General features: G+C 46.5%; 1 protein-coding gene across 3 annotated transcripts in view; it reads right to left on the reverse strand.

Moving 5' to 3' along the window:
- ABR (ABR, RhoGEF and GTPase activating protein) overlaps positions 1 to 20,355 on the reverse strand; it is a 297,476-nt gene that overhangs the window by 166,675 nt on the left and 110,446 nt on the right. For all 3 annotated transcript variants that reach the window (XM_027861657.1, XM_027861659.1, XM_027861658.1), the window contains exon 2: positions 6,644 to 6,828. In XM_027861657.1, coding sequence (XP_027717458.1) covers positions 6,644 to 6,828 — 185 coding nt within the window. The remainder of the gene's footprint in view (positions 1 to 6,643; positions 6,829 to 20,355) is intronic.

The following is a 20,355-nucleotide window of genomic DNA, read 5'->3' on the forward strand; positions in this document are numbered from 1 at the left end:
ATTGTTTAAGTCTCCATGACTCTTCTGGACCCCAAAGCTCCCATCCGATTTACTAGTTGTCCCTGCTTGGTCCAAGCCATCAGAAATCTGAAAAGAACACTATCTGTGATACTAGATGTATGACGCTCATGCAAATCCAGGATTCTGTGGTCTAGGATCTCATGTTGACTAGTTCTGAGTAGATGTTAGAGTCCCGTGTCCACTCCGCTAGAGACTTCTCTCCAGGGTAACGTGAATCCATTAATTTTCCTTCTTTTGGGGCCTACTCCTTAATTTCCCTAATTGTACTATTACCTAATCTGCATCTCTCCAACCGGTCCGCAAGGACACCTTGAGAGCCTTTGTCAAATGCCTTGTTTGAATTCAGGTATTCATGGCATTCTTCAATACACTATGAGTATAATAAGATTAGTCGGACACACTTTGTTCTTAAGAAGTCCACAGTTACTTTTTAAGTGCTCATAAATGATCACTTTAAAAATGCATTCCACTGCTGGGAAGACTGTAGCCTGAAGAGTATACAGAATCCACCTTGTTTCTTTTCTGAAATCTCCTGCATTCAACCATGGCCTACCCAGCCCCGGCCAGAAGCCAGGAGACTTAATACAGCAATGCAGTTCACTTATGGCATACATTCTATTTCTGCAGCATCAAATCCCAAACCACAAGCTTGTTAGTGACAGTGGAAAGAGTATTAGATTTCAAAGTCAAAGGACCAGGGTTCAAATCCTGCCTCTGACACTTAATAGCTGTGTGACTTTGGGCAAGATACTTATCCTTCCTGGGTCTCAGTATCCTCATCTGTGAAACAAGTTGAACTAGTGGCCTCAGAGAAATTTGTGATCCTATGATATTCCAGGGGCAGCTAGGTGGTGCAGTGGACACAGCATCAGGCCTGGAGTGAGAAAGACCTGAGTTCAAATCTAGCCTCAGACACTGACCAGCTGTATGACCCTGAATAAGTCACTTAACCCTATATGCCTCAGTTTCCTCATCTGTAAAATGAGCTGGAGAAGGAAATGGCAAACTACTCCTCTATCTTTGCCGAGAAAACCCCAAATGGAGTCACAAAGAGTCAGACATGACTGAAATGACTGAACAACAATGATATTCTAAGTTCTGGCTTTGCTAATTACTAGTTGTGTGTTCTTGGGAAATCATGTGAATTCCTGAACTTCTATTTCCCTGTTTTGCAAAAAAAGGGATAATCTTACTTGCACTCCCACAGTGCAATGGCAGTAAGACACAGTCGAAAGCACACTAGACTTGGGAGTATGGACACTTGGGTTCAAATCCTGCTTCTGTGATTACTACCTATGTGACCTTGGTTAAATGGCTTAACCTTCTTGGGCCTCAATTTCCCTATCTTTACACTGAAAGGGTGAGACTAGTTGAACTCTAAGATCTCTCCCAGCTCTAGATCTAAGATTCTATAAACCTGCCTTATAGGACTGATGGGGAGTATTGAATGAGATAATGGATGTAAAAGTAACTGTAATTTAGAGACTCAGATTTAGAGACTACTGTAGGGGCCAGAGATTTCCTTAGTGCAACCTCTTGGAGAGAGGGAGGGAGCACAAGTCTTATTATCCTTGTTTTACAGATGAGGAAACTGAGGACGGGATGGCAAGTGACTTGACCACAGTCTCACAGTGAAGTAAAGTGCCATATAAATATAGTTTTTATTTTTTTTATAGAGATTGGCCAAGGATGCCATCTCTCTCACCCTAACTTCATCCTTCAAACACTAGGAACTTAGATGCCCTCCCTGCCTTAGCCTCTGTCTAATCATTCAGATTGTATATTCCCTCCAAGGCCCAGCTCAAGTACTAACACACTTTCTAAGCCTCCTGGTATAGGCTGCCCAGGAAGAAGAAGATGACAGTGAGACCCCATTTCAGGCATGGGTGCCCAGAGAACAGAAAGCACGAGCACCAGGCCGGTGCTGCTGCCCAAAGACAAGAGTGGCCAGAACAATGGTCAACTCAGAATCAGAAAACCCAGGCCCAACCCAGAATCCCCCAGGCTGCCAGGATCACCACAGGAAACCCTGCTTGGGAGTGGCTCTGACACACCAGACTGATGGAGACCTGTGCCAGGAACATTTAACTCCATTACCAAAACACTGGGCCCTGATGCATGAAAAATAACATCAGTGACTCCATTTTGCCTTTCTCCACCATTTTGTGTAGCTAAGTTTCAGCTGCTTATAAGTCACCTGATTTTAGAGAAGTCACAAAATTTCCCCCCCTCCTAAAGGTCCCCCGACTTAAGAAATGTCACATAACTACCCCCTCCCTCTGCCAATAATCCCAATAATATTGTTTTTCCTGTTTTTTACTCCCTCCAAATTGTATGTTAACTGTGTAGAAACTAAGGTTCTGGGTCTTTGGCTACTGAGAGCCTTGGACCCAATTTGTTCCCATAATCGCATGCCTTGCTAAATAAATCATTTGTCTAGATGTAACGACTCAATTTCTTTCATTTGAACAGCCTGGGGATTCAAGAAAAGAAACCCATGCCAAGCCAAGCCGGCAGAATTTCCCCTCAGAGAGAGTAGATTAGTAGGACATAGTCACGAACAGAATCCTAACTGGGGCGATTAGAGTCGGGACGTAATTAAAAACTTTTGATGTCTGAAGCCAGGGAGACCACATTCTGCTATCTGGATCTTCCAATCAGCTGAAGCACAACTGGGGGAGGAGGTAAATGGCCACTGGAGAACTGTCATGGGGTGAACACTAGAATTTCCTCCTCAACATAAAAGGAAGCAGTGTTAGAACACAGAGGGATAAACGACTGGTGGTGTGGGTTGGGGAGAATTCCCCCAACTTATGCCTAGGCCTTTGTATTTTGGTCTGGTGATTAGAAGACAGGAAACTGGCATCCTGATTATAGGATTGTGGATTTAAAGCTGGAAGGACCTTAGGGTGTACTGAGTCCAACTGAGTCCTTTTTACAGAGGGGGATACTGAGGCCAAGGAAAGTGGAATGACTTTCCTAAAGTCTCATGGGTAGTAAGTGAAGAGCTGCAGGATTTAAACCCAGTTCCTCTAACTGAGAGTCCAGCATTCTTTCCACTATACTACAGAAACTTTAGGTTCCAGCTCTGCTACTAACTGTCTGTGTGAGCTTGGGTAATTTACTTTCCTCATCTGGCCTAAGAGAATCTCGAGAGTAGGAAGGGACCATAGGGGTCAAGGAAGGCAAGTGAACAGGATTTCCACTTGAGGACCTCCTTCTGAGAAGAAGGCACCGCTTCCAGAGGCAGGGCATTCACTCTAATGGCTGTGAAATTTCTCCCTAGGCTGGGCTGAAATGGACTCCTCCTGATTCTGCCTCTGGGGCCAAGAAGACCGAATACAGTCCCTCTTCTAATCCGTCCCTCCTAAATCTTCTCTTCTTCAGGTTCAACAGCCCCATCTCCTTTTCCCCCATCCTTGTAAAATGATTTCAATTCTAATATTCTGTATTCTGAACTCAGACACCCCAGATGCAAACAGCAGTACCACTGAGGCTCACTAGATGGCACCAGAGATGCAGAAGGCGCCAGCGGAGCATAGAAATGCAGGAGGAGATGACCAGGGAGAACGGAGGGTTTTTAAATTGTTGGACAGTTCCCCATAATACTAGGAAAGCTTCAAAAACCACTCTCTCTGTCTCTCTTTTTGTACTCCCATCGTCTCCCTCTATCCTGCCCTCTCCTCTCTCCTCTCTCTCTCCCTTCCTCTCCTCCCTCCTCTCTTTTCTCTCTGTCTGTCTCTGTATCTCTGTCTCTCTCCCTCCCTCTCCCCTCCCTCCTCCTCCTCTTCCTCCTTCTTCTTCTGTCTCCCTCCTTCCTCCTCTTTTTCTCTATCTCTCTCTCTCCCTCCTTCCCCCCTCTATCTCTCTGTCTCTCTCTCCCCCCATTCATTTGCATTCTCTCTCTCTCTCTCTCTCCCCCTCTCTCTCTCTTTCCTCTCTCTCCCCTCTTCTTTCTTGCTCCCTCCTCACCTCTCTCTTCCTTCCATGCCTACCTACAAATTTTTGCATGGCACATGTTGTTGTTAGCTCATTTTTCAGTTGTATCTGACTCTCTGTGACCCCAATTGGGGTTTTCTTGGCAGAGATCCTAGAGGGGTTTGCCATTTCCTTCTCTAGCTCATTTGACAGAAGAGGAAACTGAGGAAAACAGGGTTAAGTGACCCCAGAGTCACACAGCTAGGAAGAATCTGAGGGCAGATTTGAACTCACAAAGATGACTCCTCCTAACTGCAGACCCTGCACTCTACCCACTGTGCCACCTCACTGCCCATGGCACATAGCAGGCTCTTAATAAATATTGATTGGATTGGTCTAGGCTAGGAGAAGGCACTGGTCTTGGAATCAGGAAGACTTGGGTTCAAATTCCACCACAGTCACTAAGCTGTGAGAGTTTAATCAAGATGCTTTCCCATTCTGGGCCTCAGTTTCCCCCGCTGTAAAATAGAAGGCCCTGGGCTTGATGACTTCTGAATTTCCTTCTAGAAATAAAGCCATGACCCTGTGATGCTAATTCAATTCAGCAAACATTTGCCAGGCTCCCATTCTTTGTGGAATGCTGGGCAAGACCCTGGAACAAAACCGAACCAGTCCCTTCCCAAGTCATCTCCCCTTCCCCCACCATTCTGACTGCCCCCCCCCCCGGTGTCCTACCACTTACAGATCAAACACCAATAGTTCTGCCACATTCCTACAGTCAGCCTCTCCATACTTACTATCTGTGTGACTCCAAGCACTTAGCACAGTGCCTGGCACACAGCAGGAGCTGGTAACTGTTTACTGACTAACTCAATAATCTCTGAGAATCCTTTCATCTCTGGCACTCTGTGAATCTAGCTGCTCAAGGAAAGGTGGAGGAATAAGGGTAACCAGAAGGGTCACTTGCTGGGCTTGGGGGTGGGGATGGTAAATGAACCTCCGAGCCTGCCTGGCAAGGTTTCAGGCCAGAGATATCAGCCTTCTCCCTAGCCCCATCAGCATCCCTGCTCATTCCTACCAAACTAATATGGCTAATTACAGACTTCTGCTCCCCAGAATCTTACCTCCCCCACTTCATCTAAAGGTCACCCCTCCAGTACTGTCAGCATGAACCCCCATCTCTAATATCCACCCCCCCAACTCCCATCACGCCTGGCAGGCGCTCAGTGCCATTTCTATGGTTGTCTGCATTGGGTCTCAGTTGCTATGACAACATGGTGGCTTCCCCCAAGTGGAAAAGCCTGTTGTCAAGGCCGCTGTTGCCAAAGGCTATAACAGCCAACCTCTACCAAGGGGGTGTGTGAAGAGGGGGCGCAAACTCCCAGCAGCAACAGGGAAAGGGGTGCACAGTGAGATATGGATGGGCCCTGATCTTTCCCGCCCCCCATCCCCTTGCCAACCAGGGGCTCTTGTGAGCCCAACCCAGTCAGATTCTCTTTCTAGTTCCTTTTAAAAAAAAATAGGTTGAACAGGTTGGAGTCATACACACAAACAGAACAGCACCTGGATAAATGAGCAAAGGGGCATCTCACAATGTTCTAAGGGCTCATCCTGAGGCAGCCCCCATAGGGCAGAGGTACTGAACCTTCTTTCATATCATGGGCCGGACCTCTTTGGCAGCTGGCTGAACCCCATGGACCCCTTCTCAGAATAAGATTGTTTTTAAAAATCATACTGGAAAGAACTGCTAAATTTCAGTTATGTTAGTAGAAATATATAAATTTTTTCCCATCCAAGTGGATAGACTCCTGAAATCTATCCCTGACAATTCCTATCCCTTAAAGACCCACAAACCCCTCTCCCTAAGGCAGAGGACACAGAGGAGACAACCTACCAAAGGTCCCAACCATTCTGCGACCTCAGATCAAGAACTCCTGCATTAGAATGAAAGAAGAGAAGCCAACATAAATATCCCCCCCATAGGAGCCCATGGCCAAAAGACCAAGAGCCACCTACCATGGGGGATGTATCTGCCTAACTCCAGGGAAGGAAAGTTGCCTCCAGTCCCCCCACTCTCTACCACCATGTCTGTCTCAGGCTGTTGCAGTCTCAGTCTGTCTTTCACACACATACACAAGAAAGAGAGAGAGAGAGAGAGAGAGAGAGAGAGAGAGAGAGAGAGAGAGAGAGAGAGAAGGGGACAAAAGCCCAGGGGTCCAGAAAGGTCAGTCTAAACTCTGGCATGACATTTCCTCCTGAACTTTCTCTTCCTTTTCAGAAAGGGGGTGAGAGGGAATGAGAAAAGGGAAGATGGGGCAACCAGGAGACAGAAGCTAAGCAGACAGAGTGGAAAAGGAGGAGGAGACAGGGTGGAGGGACAGACCACAGGGAGAAGAGAAGCAGACAGGATAGAAGAAGGGATGTAAAGAGTGAGCAAAAGGAAGAGAGAAAAACAACGAGGCAGAAGGAATGGGAATTATCTCAAGGAAGATGTCATTCTAGGATCCCATAAATATAAACCAAAGTCAATGCAACAACTGAAAGACTGATGGATAGCTATTAATGGAAGCCAGAACAGGGGGCTCAGAATATATATTTCAGCCATTCTCATCCTTCCCTCAAAACATTTCTGACAATTCCCAGTCTTTAAGAACCATGCACCCCCCTCTCTCCAAAGCAGAAAAAGAAAGGAGGAGTCACCTACCACAGGTCCCAAACCTTCTGGGGGGGTGGGCAAGATGCCATCCCCACCACCCTGGCTTCGGGCGCTGAGCTGAGGGGACATGGTGGGCGACTCATCGATGTATGGCATGGTCTCTGAGCCCTCGGGTGGCACCTTCTGCTCCTCATTCCCCTCCCCGTCGTAGTCGTCGGCCCCGTAGCTGAAGTCTGTGACAAGGAACAAGAAAGGCCACTGAGAATCCTCTACCAGGGCTGCCAGGGAAGGGTAGCGCAGTGGGCGCCGACGCCGGCCCCCTGCCGCCATGGCTCACCCCACACCATTTACCAGCCCCCTTGGCTAGGGCTGGGTTGTGAGAGAGCCCTCCCGTGTGCCGGACCCAGGAGTCCCAGAAGGCACAGGTCTCGCTGCACACTCAGAGGCTGCTCAGAGTCAGGCAGCGGCAGCATTGTCAGAACCGCCCGCTTAATGACATGTCAGACGCTTATTCCGAGCTGCCGTTTCCTTTGCCTCCTGTCTAATTCCAAGTCCAAAAATTAACAGCAGGAGCAGGAGGCAGGAAGCTCCCAACTCTCTTCTCTGAGTCACCACTCTGCTTTTTATAGGGAATAAGGAGGCGGGGGCAGGCTGAACGATGTCATTTCCTGAACCCCTCCCCTCCTGGTGTCATTTCTAGACTGAGCCCAGTCCCCCCTGGGGGGCCAAGATTAAGACTGGGTGTGAGGGAGAAAGAGAGAACCATTCCTAAATCAGCCCTCCCAGTTCCCTCAAACCTTTCCCCATGAGAGAGGGTGCCAAGGCTCCAATGCCAGGGGGCTACAGGGTGGGGATGAGGGGGTGGTTCTGTGGCCAAGCTGGGCCAGTGTTTAATAGTAGGGTCCTCAAAAGCCAGGTCTGGTTCTATAATTTCACCATAAGCTTCTTTTAGAGAAGAAGCAGGAGGAGGAGGAGGGAGACAAGGGAGCCTCTGAGCTGCAATTAACCCCCTAACTGCTGTTGCTAGCACCATTCAGCCTTTTAAACTATATGCCCAGATGCCCTACCCACAAAACAGCAGGGTTAACAGGTGAGAACAGGAGGTGGTGGGAGCTGTCCAAGTGCTTAGCGCTGAAAGGGTTAATGGGTTTGTTCCCATGGGGACCCCCAAGTTGAAAAGGTCCCCTGCTGCAGGGCAGCTAGACGCACTACCTCCTTTATTCATAAAGAGCAAGCCAGTTACCAGCCTCTGGCAATGCTAGGAATCACACTGTAGTTGCTTTCCTTCCAAATGACTGCTCCTCAGGGGGATATTTAGAACCCCAGGGCAATTTAGGAGCCTGCTCAAACTTGGATGCCCCCAGCCTCTACGAATGACGGCCAGGTCACTTCTGTATGACGTCTGTGACCAGGATTCAAACTTGACAAAGGCTTGGCTTCTTTCCTTGGATACTGGGGCTATGGGTACTTTCCAAGGGGTCAATAACGATCTCTCAATCTTGGAAATTGCCTGGTGACTTGAGACTTGTGCCCAGACTAGGAGAGTATCCTACCTGCCCACCCCCCAATGACCTAAGTGGTCAAAAGCCAAGTAGCCCATGTCCCATCAAGTGGGTTAACCTGAGTTGTGGAAAGTTTACCACCTCACAGGGAGTCACTTCCTCATACTGAGTATAATATGGAAGACACTACACAGATGTCTTGGCTGCTTCGTACGGATGTTCAGGACTAAGGTAGTGTGGGGAGAGGGTTAGGGGATGAGGACAGGCTGTTCAAAGCCAGGGAAGGGACTTGATGAGTCCATAACTGACCAAAGGGACCTATCTGAATGAGAGACTCTCCAATAACCTTCATTTCACAGAACAAGAAACAGGCTGAGGTAGATGAAGCCACCCTATCAAGGTTCCCCAGTCAGTAAGTGTCCAGTAGGTCTTCTGACTCCATATCCAAGGCTTTTCCCATGGCATACATTTTTGAGGTATTTTTCTAGGTGGCCCAAGTCAGCTGGGCTGGCCAATTTCAAGCAACCAACGAACCCAGACTTCCATGATTTGATAACACAGACTTACATGGAGGCACACACATGCTCCCCTCCCACTGCACAAACCCATTCTAACAGACTAAAGCTCACTGCTGACCCCGTATTTCACATCTTCCATGGGCTCCTTTCACCACCCATCTAAACTCTTTTGTCTTTGCAGCCCCAGCACTTGGCACAGGTGCCTGGCACTGAGAAGGCTCCTAATAAATGCTTGCTGATGGCTTGAACCCAGCCATCACCACTCACTGACATCTCTGAATACTTGTGGAGTGGCTCAGAGATACCTCCAGGCTGTTCTCCAGCAGCTGCACCTGCTTCCAGACCTCCTATCTTCTCCCCCCACCTCAGCCCTGAACATCACCATTAAGTTGTCAAGGCATCTGTGTTCTTCCTGGCTTCTTTTCATGCTGTTACCAGTTATTACTGAGGCCTCGGACTGGAATGTGTGGGAGGGAGGCAGGCGTGAGCAGTGCATGCGAGATAGAGGTTCTGTGCATGAAGCCACGACAGGGAGGGACCACAAGGTCACCGTCCTCTAGAAGGCAGACGGCCGTGTGTCTTGTGGCCTGCACAGTTGCTCGGAAATCTTTCATTTTTTTTTCTTGGGAAGGCAAAGGGAGACAGCAATGGCCTGAATCACTAAACGTTGAGTTGTGAGATCATACAGTCTTGAAGGGAAATAAGGAAGTTACTCCTAAGCGACTACTTCTTCTTCCCTGGCTGGTTCAAAGACTGTCTACCAGATGGAGTCCAGAATCCATCTCAGGCTTCCTTCAAAGTTCATCTCAAGGACCATCTCCTTCCTGCAGAAGGCCTGCCCTGATCCCTCCAAATGTTAATCCCTCTCCCCGAAATTACCTTTGCTTTTACTTAGTCCACACTTACATGCAATGTAATCTCCTGGAGGGTACAGCCTGTTTTTGCCTTTGTTTTCCCAGGACCTAGTGTAGTATCTGGAACACAGTAGGTACTTAATATATGCTTGTTTATGGACTGCCTGGTAGGCAGCACTGTACCATAGTACTGGATTTGGAGTTTGAGAACCCAGGCTCAGATCCTACTCACTACCTGTGTGACCTTGGGACAAATCACTTAAGCTCTCTTGGCTTCAGCCTCATCTGTAAAATAGGTCTGTTGAACTTCACAATCTCTATGGTAGCTTCTGGCCCTAATTACAGAGCCCAACTGAGAGTGCCTGGGGGAGGGGGACGCTTAAGTGAAACTGATGCCAAGCAGGGCCTCCCTAACCCTCCCCTAGACTTCACAAGCAACCTTCGTGCCAATTTTCTCCTCCTAACAACGACCTCTCCACCCCATCCCTGCCAGAGGGAACCTAGAATCCCTTGCTCCACTTCTCAATGGTGGTGGGCCAGCATCTTCCAGGTTCCCTGCCACACTGTACCCTTCAGGTCTCCAGACTCCGAGATCCACTCTGTAGCTGAACCCTAAATGTGCTATCTCCCCTGAAAAGAAACATGAGCTCCCTGAAAGCAGGGGCTGCCAGCTTTTCTATTTATATCCCCCATACAACGGCACACAACAAAATGCTTCTCCATTTTTGTTCATAAGCCTATGATTCTACGATTGACTATGTTAACACTACAGGACACTTTGGAGACCATTTGAAAAGAGAAGCCCATACTCGAGTCCTAGGGAGCTCTCAGGTTTCCGAAGGGTAGGTGGGAGGGGTGGGCTCAACAGGCCAAGACTGAGCTCCCCACAAGTAAGCTCTGCTCCCCATGCCCAGTGGACACTTCCAAGAGCAAAGACAGACGATGTAACAGGAAAGGTGGCAGATCTCATTCCCCCTCCTCACTGGGCAGCCAGGGTGCCACTGCTCTCCCCAGCCAAGGGCCTCTGCTTCCCTAACACTTGCTATGTGACGAACAGGAAGCCTGATTAAACTTGGCCTTGGGCACACACGCAGCAGTATTTTCTCACCACTCCCCCTCTCCCCAAGCTCCAGAAGTATTCCATCCTGTAACAGAGAAGATGGAGATAGGAATAAAGCAGAAGGCACAGGCATGAACTAGGCTCTATCAGACCTCGGCTCTTCCCAGCGGAGCCCAGGGGAAAGACCTGGAAAGGATAAAGCTAAGAGTAATTATAGCTAAGCCAGGAAAAAGCAAGGAAAGCCCAGTCACGGGAAAGTCCTCACTCATCAGTCACTCATTTATTCATCAAACATTTATTTAAACGTCTGAGGGAAACAGGATTCTCGGTCATTTCCTATTCACAAAGTCAGAAGGCAGTTTCACAAGGCCAGTGATGCTTACTCTAGCTGGATGAAGTCAAAACACCAGGGAAAAATGGAGGCTTCCTCACAGAACAGGGTCTTCACGGAGCAACTATGGAAGCACCATATTGGCCTTTTTGTTCATCAATCGGAGAGACCCAACAGGGATGGAGGGCGTCTCACTGGGCTGAGGCTGAGCAGTGGCTAGGATGCACTCACATACATCCTCTTCACCTCTGCCTACAAGACTCCTTGTTTTCTATCAAAGCTCAGGTTAGGCACAGAGTGAATATGACAGATAAAGCAGCAACTGTGGAACCAAACCATTAAAAGTTCAAATCCTGCCTGATACTCTTCTACCTCAGTGACCATGGGCAAGTCCCTTTACCTCTCTGTGCCTCAGTTTCCTCTTCTGTAAAGCAAGAACATTGAACTAGCTAGCCTCTGAGGCCAGAGCTCTGGTCCCCATTCCTATTCCTTTCCTGACCCCTACCAGCTGCTGTATTCTTGCCCTTCTCAAAATATCTCACAGTTACTTATCTGGGTACACACTCCATCCCCCAGCAGAATGTGAGCTTTCTGAAGGCAGAGACAATTTTTCCTCTCTGTCTTTTTATCCTCAGTTTAGCACAGGCCCTCATATGTGGTGGGCACTTTAAAAAGGCATGCTGAGAACCAGGCAAAAACAAATAACACCACAAAGACTACAGAAATAGAAAGAGAAAGAACAACAGAATGAACACGAAGGCTGCAGAATTCTAATGACCAAGTTTGCTTCAGAGAATTTTGCACGCCCCTGGACCCTGTCCCTTCTCTCGCTGTACAGGCAGGGGACGAGGGGTGTTCCAGGTGGCATATACTGTTGGACTTTGTATTTGTTGGTGGTTTTTTGCTGAACTGCTCTATTCTTTTCTTTTTCTGTTCTTTGTCTTTTTCGCTTTTTGATTCAGAGGACTCAGGCAAATCCAGTCTCTGATGCTTCCTACCTATGTGATCTTAAGCAAGTCGTTTTCCCTCCCTGGGCCTCAGTTTCCCCCTCTGTAAAATAAGAAGGAATGTCATCAAAGGTCCCTTCTAGTTCTAAAACTACTATTTTATGATCCTAGTCTTTGTTAGAAGATATGAGATATATGTGGACGGAAAAACAAAACAGAGGGATGGGGGGGAGACTGGGCTTGAGACTTAATTGTATGGTGAGAAAACTCCCTCTACCAATACAGATCAACACTTTTTCTGCAATCTGTGGCCTTGGAGAATTCCCTGGGGCACTGAGACATTAAATGTCTTGGCCAGGGTTACAAAGCCTCAGAGGCAAGGACCTGAACCCAGGTCTGAGACTCCAAGAACAATTCTATATTCACTCAAAACTCTAACTCTGTGTGTGTGTGTGTGTGTGTGTGTGTGTGTGTGTGTGTACTTTTAAAATAAATGTTTGCTAATTGAATAGGCCTGATTACCGGGCAGGGAGGTCTCCTCCTCCTCCACTAGCTTACTCTCTAACTGTAGCAGCCTAGGAAAGGCTAATTAAGGAGCTGAGCCACAGAAATGTCTCTGGCAGGGGCACTCTGTTCCTCTTTCCCTTCCCTATGCCAGCATCTGCACACAGCTCTGAGCCTGCCTGGCGGGGGCTTAGGGGCGAAGTCTGGTGGCTGTGAAGTCACAATACAGAGTCTCAGCCTCCATCCTTCCTCAGTGGCTGAACAAATGGCCATTTATTGCCATATCAAGATTACCTGTAGGTGTCCCCTCTGGAGAAGAAAAAAAAAACAATAACAACTCACCAGGTCACGTCTTTGAGTGGGCGCAGGGGAATCAGAAGATAATGAGGAGAAAATAGACTCAGTTCTTAGGGACAAATTGTGCCTGTTGGGGGAAAATGAACCTCTTACCAAGATTCTGGGTGACTAAGTTAGCCCTCAGTGACAAAGGCTTTGCTCACCAGAGCAGTATGGGAGATTTCCTGCAGTGCCTCGTTTCCCAGGGATAGCAAGAGATGGTAATAGCAGAAGGGGCTGCCGGGGAAGAGACGTCAAAGTCAACAGGACCCACCAAGAAGTTCCTGAATGAACACAGAAAGATCCCCTGCCAGCAGCAATCTGGGCGATCCTACCACTGCAGCCAGCCAGGAGCGGCCCATACCAGTGATGGTCTGTCTAGGAAAGACCCAAAAGACATTCCCAGATTTAGAGCTTGGAGTCAACTCAAAACCCTTCCATTTCACAGATAAGGAAACAGGCCCATTTGACAGAAGAAAAGCCCCCATACCCTTTTCAATTCCCTCTTGGGTGATGTCTACCTCCATCTGAATGGAAGCTCCTTGAGGGGGGACTATATTTTGGCTATCCTCTGCACTTAATACAGTGCTAGGCCCTTAGTAAGAACTTAATAAATACTAGTTACCTTTCCCAGCCTTAGAGAGGTTAACCAGCTCACCAGCTAGGCCAAGGTCAGACAGTAAGGGACAAAGCTGAGCAAATCCAAGGTTCTTCCCACTGCACTACCTCTAACAAATGGCATTTCCATGGCTATATGATTTGCATAGCTATTTGCATATATTACCCACAGTTTCACTTGCTTGTATCAATTTCCCAGTGCCTGGCAAACAGTAAGCACGTAATAAATGCTGCAACTACCTCTCTTATTTGACTGTCACAATAACCTGTGAGGTTATCCCCAATTTACAGATGAGGAATTCTGGACTGGGCCTGTGATGTTAGTGATATATTCCTGATGAGGAAACTCCCTCTAACAGATGCAGACTGGCAACTGCTTAGCAATTTCATCTAAAGAGTCACCATGAAATTGGGGAGGAAGGGGGAAGTCACCTGGAGCAGTGACATACTAAGTGATTTGTAGAGGACCACACAGCTAGTGTGTCTCAAAGGCAGGAGTTGAATGGGGAAGTCTGTCTCAACTTGGATCATGTTTCCACTAACCCATGGACTTCATGATCACCAACCCGTCCCTAAAAGAAGGTGGGGGTCTGATAAGTCTTAGATAGCTAAGAGTTGGAAGAAGAAAGGACAGTGACTCAGGAGACACTCTGGTCAAGAAACAGGACAAACAATTGGGAGGAAAGAGGTACCAACCATGGACAAGCTGTGAACCGTGGGGACAGAGTAGGAGAGAAAAGTTTACAAGTCTCTGAAAAAGGCTATAGAAAATGTACGGATCTGCCCCAAAGAAGGGGATGGCCAATGTCCCTCCACAGCATGAAAAGGAAGGCTGAATGGAAGGGTCCCCCCTCTCTTGAGCTGTAATGTTAGAAGGACAAGTTGCCTGCACACACCAAGAGATGAGAGGCACCCCTACAGAAAGTGCCTCCCAAAGTGGGCGTGTACTACCCACCCATGGGACACTGTAAAGGATTAACCTCAAAGTGGCAAGGAAGGCTGCCTAATGAAGCCTTGAATCCAACAGTCACAGGGTGTCAGTTCTGAACTGAGGTTTTCTGGATTCCAATCACGCGGTGCTGACTACCATCCAAGCCTGCTCCTTTGAAGACTCCTAGTATGTCCTCAGACTAAGGTCCAGCTTGAGGATCCTTCATCTTCCAGCATGTGGTGCAGTGCCAGGCACATAGCAGGTGCTTAATAAATACCAGCTGACCTGAGTGACTCAGATCTAATCACTAGGGAGGAGATGAAGTTAAACAAAGCTTGGATCAGGAGGCAAAGGACCTGGGTTCAAATCTCATCCCTCCTGCTTATCACCTGTGTAGTCTTGGGCAGATACCTAAACTCTTCTGGCCTCACCATCAAAATAAGAGGCTAGGATTAAGATGGTACTGAAAGTTATGCTGACTCAGTGACCCATTGTTGCCAGTCCAGTTTGTAAATCAGCCTTGGGGGAGGCGTTACTCAGTCGGTGCAGCTTTTATATTACCTGTCAGTCAGCGTTCACCTCCGGCAATCAGGAAGGTGCTCAGAGGCATGGTCCATTCCCTTCTGCTGACATGGACCAATCCCAATTGTCTTTATTTCATTTCAAAAGTTATCAGTAAAAGCTGGCTCCATTTTGAATCACCTGCTGATCTCCAGTGATCAATGCATCAATGTGCTACTTTGATGTATTTTTAATAAACTTGTTGAATTCTCTTTCTCCTGAGTTTTGCCTTGTTAATCAGGGTGAAATCCTAAACAAAGAATGGTCTCTAGGGTCCTTTTCAGCTATAAATCTATGGTCTATAAAATCTCTAGTCAACAACGGCCAGGAAAAAGTAAATGGAAACCAGGCCGGATAGTATTTAGGTGAAAAAATGGCAAAGGCATATGGTGACATTCCCCAGAACTGACCGGGTGCTCCTCACCCCTTCTTATCTGGCCTCATCATTTTGGTTTCATCCAGGTTTTTAACTGATCCTCTCCACCCCACTGCCCCACCTCTTGGCTCCCACTCATCAGCCGAGGTAACACACAGGGTGATAATCTGTGAAATGTCCTCAGCTTCTGCTGCTGGCAGATCAAAGCCTTTCCCTGGATGTCTCCATTCACCAAGAAGAGAATGAAGTTGGAAAGCCAACCAGGTGAAAACTTGTAGTCTTAAACTTATTTTTAACTTAATTTTGTTTTTAAAATTTCTTATCTATTCATTTTGCATCATCTTTGTGTCCCAACCTATGTCTCCCCCACCTAGAGAGACAAACCTTATAAAGAAAAAGGGGGAAAGAGCAATTTTTAGATTTAGAACTGGAAGGAAAATCAGATAGAAATCCCTGGGGCAGCCTAGAGACCCCAATCTCTCCCAAAAAGCTAAGCCTGAATCTCCAACTGCCACATGGACAGATACGTATGTTCACTTGGATGTCACACCAGGAACTTGAAATCAACACCCAAAAGCTAGAGTCTCCTTCCCAACACCTCTCGGCTTCCTTATTTCTGATGATGGTACCTGCTCCCCTCCCCATGACTCACACAAAAGCTCCTGGTCATCTCTGATTCTCCACTCCCCCATCTTCCTCACCCTCCCCTTTTCAAATCAACTGGCAAGTCCTGTCAATTCTACCTCCCCAATATAGACGCCACCTGTCCCCCTTCTCTCCACTAATGAAGGGCCACCAACCTAGCTCAAGCCTTCCTCATTCTATCGCCTGGACTTTTAACAGTTTTGTAACTGGCTACCCTGCCTCTACTCTTGCCTAACACCAATTCAGCCTTCTCCTAGCTGCCAAAATCACAGGGGATTCAAAATAAAACAAAACAAACACCTCCTTAGTCTAACATTTACAGTCCTCCAGAATCTGGCTCCAACCCACTTTTCTGCATTCCAGCCAAAACGGACCAACGCCTGTTTCCTCCTCTTGCCTTCCTCCCTTCTGTATGCCCATGGGTGAAATCCCAAACACCCACAAGGGCAGCCTGTTGCCTCCCCACTGCCCTTTGAACTCCTCTGCCTTGAAGGCAATGCTTAGGTGCCACCTTCAAAATGTCTCTATCTGAGATCACCCATGAATCTTTCCTTGACAACCACCAACTCCCAACTCGAGCTGTCCTTTGCCCCTATCACATTCTATCGTATATAATAAATTATTTACACTCTCATACATGTTATATGGGCACCTTCCCCATTTTCTTAGAAAGTAGCTGTTAATATTTTCCATCTTTGGTCCTTTTCCCCTGGTCCTTACACTTAATGGCCACTAGGTGGCAGTGTATAGAGCCCTGGATTTGGAATCCTGAAAGTCTGAGTTCGAATTTAACCTCAGACACTTAGTGGATGTGTGATCCTGGCAAAGTCACTTATCCTTTCTCTATCAGCCTCAGTTTGCTCATCTGTAAAAGGGCAATAGTAATACCACCTACCTTGCACGGTTGTTGAGAGACTCAAATGAGATAATATATGCAAACATTTATTAAGTGCCTATTATGGGCCAGGCACTGTATTAAGCATTTCTAGGGATACAAAGAAAGGCAAAAGACAGTCCCTGCTCTTGAGGACTTATAGTCTAATGGGAAGTCTTAAGTAAATGTAAGCTAGTCTTATGGTTGTTTCTTGAAGTTCAATTAGGTTGAATCTCCCAGTGCTTTTCACTTACTATCTTATTTGATCCTCAGAAGAAGGATAGGTGCTGTGACCATCCCTATTTTACAGGTGAGGAAACTGAGGCTGAGAGTTGCCTCGGGTCACACAGCTAATAAGTGTCAGACTCAGACATCACTTGACTCCCAAGACTAGTACTTCATGTGTCTTTCCCAATTCAAAGGTTCCCCTTTCCACTAACACCAGGGTTTCCCAATTGGGATTGCCATTATCCTACCCTCAGGGAGTAAGAGATGCTTTTCAGGAGCTACTGGAGCATTTGGTAAATAATCATATTAGTCAACTGTAATTAATCCATTTCTCATATGTACATGCAATGATAAACTCTAGAATTTAGTTGCTTTCACACTGAATAAGGGATGGGCAGGTTTACTGAAGGCCAAGGGATGGGGCGGGGGCAAAAATTGTCATACAGTATATAGTATACCATGGCTGACTATGTCAGACATATAAATGGTTCTAGTCTGACTTGAGGAAGGCTATAAAGATGAGGCCCAAAGCTGTGATTTCATTGGTATGGGGAACTCTCAAATGACTCAATCAACACCTGGCATTATCTAGGTGGTAGAGTAAATAGTGAGCTGGACCTGAAGTCTTAAAAGACCCGAGTTCAAATCCTGCCTTGAACACTTACTGACCGTGTGCACCGTGGGCAAGTCACTTAACTCCCCCTTTGCTTCATCTTCTTCATTTGTAAAATGGGTATAATAAAAGCATAGGCAGCTAGCTGGCACAGTGAATAGAGAGCCAGGCCTAGAGTCAGGAAGACTCCTCTTGCTGAGTTCAAATCTGGTCTCAGACACTTACCAGCTCTGGGCAAGTGACTTAACCCTGTTTGCCTCAGTTTCTTCATGTGTAAAACGAGCTGGAGAAGGAGATGGCAAACTATTTCAGTATCTTTGCCACTGTCCTTGGCAGTTTATGGTCATAAACAGCACCCAGAGATTCAGAGGCAGGACTGGAACGAAAGAAAGAAAGAAAGAGAGAGAAATAAAGAGAGAGAGAAAAAGAAAAAAAGAGAGAGAAAAAGAAAGAAAAGGAAAGGAAGAAGGAAGAAAAAAGAAAAAAAGAAAGGAAGGAAGGGAAAGAAAGAAAGAAATCCCATTTTCCAGGAAAGAGATAAAGGGTTGTTGATACTGTTTTTTAGTAGTTTTGCCATTTTCTTCTCCAGCTCATTTTTCAGATGAGGAAACTGAGGCAAACAGGATTCAGTGACTTGCCCAAGGTCACACAGCTAGTAAATGTCTGAGTCCAGATTTGAACTCAGGTCTGCCTGACTTCAGGCCTGGCACTCTATCTACTGGGTCACCTAGCCATCCTATATTGTTGATATAGGGAAGGGCTATTTTCGTTGTAATGTAGAAAAGCACTGCCCCTCAACCCTAAAAATACAACAGAATCCCGCAAAGAGATGCCAAATTCTTTGAAGCATACTTCATAAACCACTACTGACATGAGAAGCCACTTGTGATGAAAAGAGATGCTATATACCGAGTACTTTACAAATCTTAAAAGTGCTACATAAATATATTTAGGTGGAACCATGCACCTCCCTCAGTTTGAGTTCCACAAGGGAATGTTTTGAAGTGAGCCCAGGTCAGAGGCCCAAGAGACAGTCACTGGGTTCAAACTCCCTGAGTTCTAACTCAGCAAGTACTTGAGAAAGACCCAGGGTAGGATATGAAGTGTCTCTCCATTTTTCTTTAAAATGCTATCGCTATCTTTTGTTTTTACACTATCTATATTTCCCAGTGGTGGCTTAACGGATACAGAGTTGGGCCTGGACTCAGGAAGATTCCTCTTCCTGAGTTCAAATCCAGTCTCAGACACTTACTAGTTGTGTGACCCTGGACAAGTCACTTCATTCTGCCTGCCTCACTTTCCCATCTGTAAATGAGCTGGAGAAGGAAATGGCAAACCACTCCAGTATCTTTGCCAAGAAAACCCCAAATGAGGTCACAAAGAGTCCGACAGGACTGAAATGACTGAATAACATTACCCCATACAGGCTACCCCCTCTCCATGTTCCAGAGAGCCATCCCTCATAATAGAGGTTCCTAACCTTGGTTCCACAGATTTCAGGGGGTATGAACTATATCACAAAATTTAAAATATATTTTATACACCTATTTCAATATAATTAGTTTTCTTTGTAATTCTATGTATTTTACTTTATGCATTTAGAACCATGATTCTGAGAAGGAACCACAGACTTCATCACACAGCTAATGGAGGGGGTCATGACACTCTAAAAGATTAAGAACCCCTGCCTCAAACAGAGAGAAAGAAAAATTGTACAGCAAAGACCATTAACACATCAGTCAGGTCTAACATGACAAGCAGTGTTCCCCTCCCAGAGTTCCCCACCTCTGACATGAGGGGAAGGAAGAACATTCTGCTATGAAGTGTTTCCAGCTCCCATTCGGGAATCACCAGAAAACCGCTTTGAATGGCTTGCTCAGAGCCCACCTGCGGCTTTCAAGAGGCCCTCCATCCTCACCACCTCCAGACATCACTGTGATATCTTCTACTCCTCTAACTCAGACTAGGAGAAATCTCCACAGGGCCCTCGGACTAAAATTCAATCATTCGGTTCTACAAAAAATTATTACACACCACCTATGCTTTCCAGTGAGGAGGGGGAACCCAACTACATCCTCTCCCCCCAAAACCAGCCTGTCCCACTTGTCAAAACCTCAAATTGTTGGAAAGTTTTTCCTTCCCTAACCTTGCTTTTGGTAATATACCCCCAGATCTTCAAATCAATCTATCTAGTCACGTGTCTCCCATCTTGCACATGTGAGGCTGATCTTTTGAACTCATGTAAGACCTTTAACATTTACCCATTAAGGTTTCAAAGCCTGACTTTGTCATCCAGCGTTAGCTATCTCCCCAGCTTTGTGCCATCTGCCAATGTGATTACTATGCCATATACGCCTGTATCCAAGTTACTGTTAAAAATGTTCAACTTCACAGGCCCAAGAATACATCCCCTAGAGAGTGCCTTCCAAAGCAACAGTGAATCAATAATTGTTGCTGCTCAGTTGTTTCAGTCGTGTCTGACTCTTTGTGACCCCATTTGAGGTTTTCTTGGCAAAGATACTGGAGTGGTTTGCCATTTCCTTCTCCAGCTCATTTTACAGATGAAGAAACTGAGGCAAACAGGGTTAAGTGACTTACTCAGGGTCACACAGTTAAACTCAGGTCTTCCTGACTCCAGGCCCAGTGCTCCATCCACTTTGCCACCCAGCTGCCCAGAATCAATAATTGGTGAAGACATTCGACCAATTTCAAATTTACCTAACCATGCCATTAGAAAACATAAATCTTTTCCAGAAGAATAAGAATGAGAAACTTTGTATCAAATATTTTACTAGGTTAATTATAATGACAATATTCCTGCGATAAGTTGAGTAACCCCCTGTCAAAGGAGGGAATGAGGTT

Source organism: Vombatus ursinus, unplaced genomic scaffold (assembly GCF_900497805.2).
Source record: "Vombatus ursinus unplaced genomic scaffold, bare-nosed wombat genome assembly UNPS02014768.1, whole genome shotgun sequence".
Lineage (NCBI taxonomy): Eukaryota > Metazoa > Chordata > Mammalia > Diprotodontia > Vombatidae > Vombatus > Vombatus ursinus.